General features: G+C 43.0%; 1 protein-coding gene across 1 annotated transcript in view; it reads right to left on the bottom strand.

The window, feature by feature from the left end:
- The window catches only part of ACBD3 (acyl-CoA binding domain containing 3), a 25,191-nt gene extending 21,385 nt beyond the window's left edge, over positions 1-3,806 (bottom strand). Inside the window, exon 1 of the mRNA XM_025216215.1 lies at positions 3,599-3,806. Within this exon, the coding sequence (XP_025072000.1) occupies positions 3,599-3,791 (193 nt within the window). The 5' untranslated portion in view covers positions 3,792-3,806. The remainder of the gene's footprint in view (positions 1-3,598) is intronic.
- Positions 3,807-4,022: the final 216 nt, after the last annotated feature.

The following is a 4,022-nucleotide window of genomic DNA, read 5'->3' as shown; positions in this document are numbered from 1 at the left end:
ACTCTTTCTTTGCATAGTATCACAGATAAAGGCAAAGACTTGGGGCCAATATTGAACACATGCCAATCATAAATCCCGGTGATTAAATGATACTGAAGCATTTTATTCAAAGCTAAGGTTTTACAGCACTGGTCCTCAACCTTTTTAACCTCAAGGCACCCCTCCATAACTTTTCTGAATTTTGAGGCACTCCAGCTGAAAGTGACTCAGCCCCAATCTGCATCAGAAGGGGGGCAGAGAGATGCCTTGAGGCTAAAAAGATTAAGAACCACTGATCTAACTGCTGCCAGGTAAAGGCAGCAGTGGTAGGACCTGACTCTACTGTGCTCTTTCCACTGCTGCTCCCTCCCTGCCTGTCTGTACCTGAGGGGGCAATAGGAGCCCCTGCTGCTGAAACTGCTCCTGCAGATGCCAGCAACCATCCCTGCAGCTCTGTTGGCTGGTCCCAGGAGTGCAGGAGGAGCAGATGGGGTGAGCCAGGCTGCAAAGTGTGGCTCCAACCCCTTGTCTGCTTGCAACAGAGAACATTGCTGGGAGCGTGGACACAGTTGACACAGGGGCTGCCAGGGAGTAGGCAGCAGTTACCAAAGGAGCAGTCACAGTCTCTGACAAGTAGCAGAGGCAGGCACAGGGCACCAGACTGGGGGAGAAGAGCTTTTACTTTCTTGGACAGGGGCTGGGATCTCGCAACTAGAGTACCAGGCACGAGTCTGGTTTAAAGTAAGAAGGACCTAAAGCTGCAAGGCCCTAAAGTGCGAGCTACATCTAGACGTGTATGTGCAGAGGCAGTAGGTGATTAGTTTTCTATTCATTAGAGTGAATGTCTTTCCATCTTGACTGGCAACCTCTTTAGTGTACCAGCCTAGGATTTTTCCATCGCAACACCACATGCCCTAATGCCACCCAGAGTAACAATTCCCAAAACAAGAATGCCTTAACAGTGTGTTTCATGTTCAAGCATCATAAGCTCAAACACCTGCAGCAAACATCTCCAGAGAAGATTTTTTTAAAAACAACTCTATGTTTGTAAACAATGCTGGGCTGACAGCTGCTTCTATCCATGCAGCTTTTAGAGAACGAGGTAAAAGCAACCACACACATGTATAGGCCGATGTTGGGATGCATCTTGCTAAGGATGAAAGGATTTGGTTCATTTTGCACACCGTCTCCTTAATTCAGTGACTAATAACTACAGTTGGACCCCTGAGTTACGTGGGGCATATGTTCCTGGAAAACACCATGCAAGTTGAAACCGTGTAACTCGAGGCATTAAGTCAATGGAAAACAGGGGGATAGGGACCTGGGACCAAGATCTGATAACATTATTTCATAATAAAAGGATATTTAAAAACAAAATAATAGAATTAATAGCCTTATTAAAACCTTTACTCCCAGCTATGTGCTCATAAAGAGACAAAGCTTTAGCCCTAATTGCCGCACTGTCAACAACTGCTCCTTTTGCATTGGTCATTTCATTGATCCAAAGATTAAGGAGTTTCTCAACCTTATTTAAATGAGGAATTCTAGTCACCAACAACACACAAACTCACAGGGGTTGTCATTTTCACACAGACTCTAATTTTTTGCTCACTTTTTTTAACGGTACGCACAGTCGTTTCATTTAAACTGTATTGGTGAGCAATCGACGCAGCACTATTGCCTTCTCTTAATTTATCAAGGATTTCTATTTTCTGGGCCAGGTTGATAGACTTAAGTGCTCTTTTGGGTACAACATCAAAGGCTTTCTTTGATGCCATTTTCACAGATATTCAGGGGTTAAGGTAACCAAAAATGATGGACAATCTTGGAGGAGACAAGAAGTGATGCTAATGCTATGTAAGCAGACTCCAAACTAACAACCACTCTACCGCAAACAGTGTAAATGTGAAGCAGGGTATCACGTAAGTTGAAACATGGTCATGTTATATAAAGTGCGTATACATGAATCAGTGTAACTTGAAATCACATAACTGGGTGTCTGACTGTATATGGCACCTGTGCCCACAGTGGGCACCTGTATCAGTGGTCTTGGAAGAAAGGCTGAGATCAGCTCATTTCAAAGACATCCCACCACTACCCAGCATGTTTTATATTGGGCTCAGCAACCAGGGTAAGGATTTGGGATGACTACAGATATTTTAGGATGGCTACAGATAAATAGCCCTTGGACTGCTACAGATGATGAATATTTTACAAATGAAAAGAAAGAGGGAACAGTGATTCAAAGGGAACATTTAGATAAAAAGATCAAAAGAACAGGGAATTTCAGGACTTCACTCCCCCATCCGATCCCTATTCTTGGATAGGATGCGATTCTCACTATGAAATATCAAGATTTCCCAGAAAAATTGTTTATCCTTTTTAAGAAAACTTCCTGGCTCAAGTAAGATTAACAAAACTCCGCCAGAGAGAATTATTCTTGTTAGCCAGCATTAAGCATAAACAAGATTGAAGTAAAAATAAAAAGAATAAAATTTTGTAAAGTCTTCTACAAGACTTTTTTTTTTTTTTAAAGGCAACTATTTTATGTATACACAAATACAGATCTACACACCCATTTATACATGTAGATAGATAGATAGATATAGAGATATATCTATCTATAGCTCTCTATATATCTATCTATCTATCTACACACACACACACACACACACACACACACACACATATATATATCAAAGTTGGACTTTGAAATATGTATTAGTGTCTATATGTGTATATATGTGTGTGTCTCTATATATATATATATGAGACACACACACACACACACACTTCAAAGTCCAACCATAACCATAATATATATTTCAAAAATCCAAACATTGTAGCATAAGCAGCTAGAAACTGACCAACTGCAAAAGTGAAACTTGATTAACTGACTTGAATGGTTCAAACTGACATATGAAAAGCCCACAGAAGATGCTAATAGTAATGCAGGGAGCTTGATTACAACATGTGCTGCTTATGTCACAGGGAAGTAAAAGCTAGAACCACTATGACTATAGTTAAAACTGAAAGGCAAAGAAAACCTGTTATAAGGTGCTTTTCACCCATAAATTTGAGTGCTTTAGGAAAGTGCTCATTAAGCCACACACAAACCTATGGACCAGGTTAAATATTATACAGGTGGAAAAAAGGCAGGGAGGGTGTAGGGCTTGTTCAAACTGACAGCCCCTGACAGTTTGGAGCAGAACATAAGAGTTTTGACTCTCAACCTGTCCACACTTACATTAGGGGATAAAAACCCCGCTATCTTCCTCATGGTAGTGTTGGAGTGACGCCGCAAGCCTGAGGCTCAAAAAATATGCAAGCAACAAGGATTTTTGTGGAAGTCTACCAAACACAGTCAGTTCAACAGGAGCCAGACAAGCTTTTGAATGCAGCATAGTCTTCTTCAGGGTTGCTCAGAAAGATTTTATGTGGGCAGTATCTACTGGATCAACTACCTAGTTAGGAGGGTCTGCCTGCCTCTTATTTGAAAGAATTAAAAGGCATACCTTCATGCCCGGTAATGACTAATTAAAGCAAATTACTTTACCCACCCACATCATCTGCCCAGGCGCAGAGAAGTCAGACAAGGAGTCAAAACACAGTCACACACCCGTCACCCAACCCCACATCAGCAACAGGTGGCAGTGAACAACTTCAATTCTCCAGCCCGAGGGGGATTTTCCAACAACAAGGACAATAGCCGCCTGGGCTGCAAATGCAGGAAGCCGTTTTCTTTGATGACGAGGGAGGCGGCCACCAGAACTGGATCTCCTGAGGGCCGGACACCTGCCAGCCTCCCGCATGTGTCTCTGACCATCTCTAAGAAACAAATGTGTGAGTCTACTTCAAGTCAGGGGGTAGGGGTGCAGGCACCAAAATGTCAAGTATTTCTCAGTGTGAGTTCTTTATTTGACCACCCGTCAGGGGGGCTCAACCTCCGGCCGGGGATCCACATGAGCCACTCGCACGTAGAGATCCCTGCTAAAGTCTCTGGCGGTCAAGAGCTCCCTCTCCACAGGGGGCCTCCCGCCCCA

This window comes from Alligator sinensis, unplaced genomic scaffold (assembly GCF_000455745.1).
Source record: "Alligator sinensis unplaced genomic scaffold, ASM45574v1 scaffold138_1, whole genome shotgun sequence".
Lineage (NCBI taxonomy): Eukaryota > Metazoa > Chordata > Crocodylia > Alligatoridae > Alligator > Alligator sinensis.
This window is presented reverse-complemented; position numbering and strand designations above follow the sequence as displayed.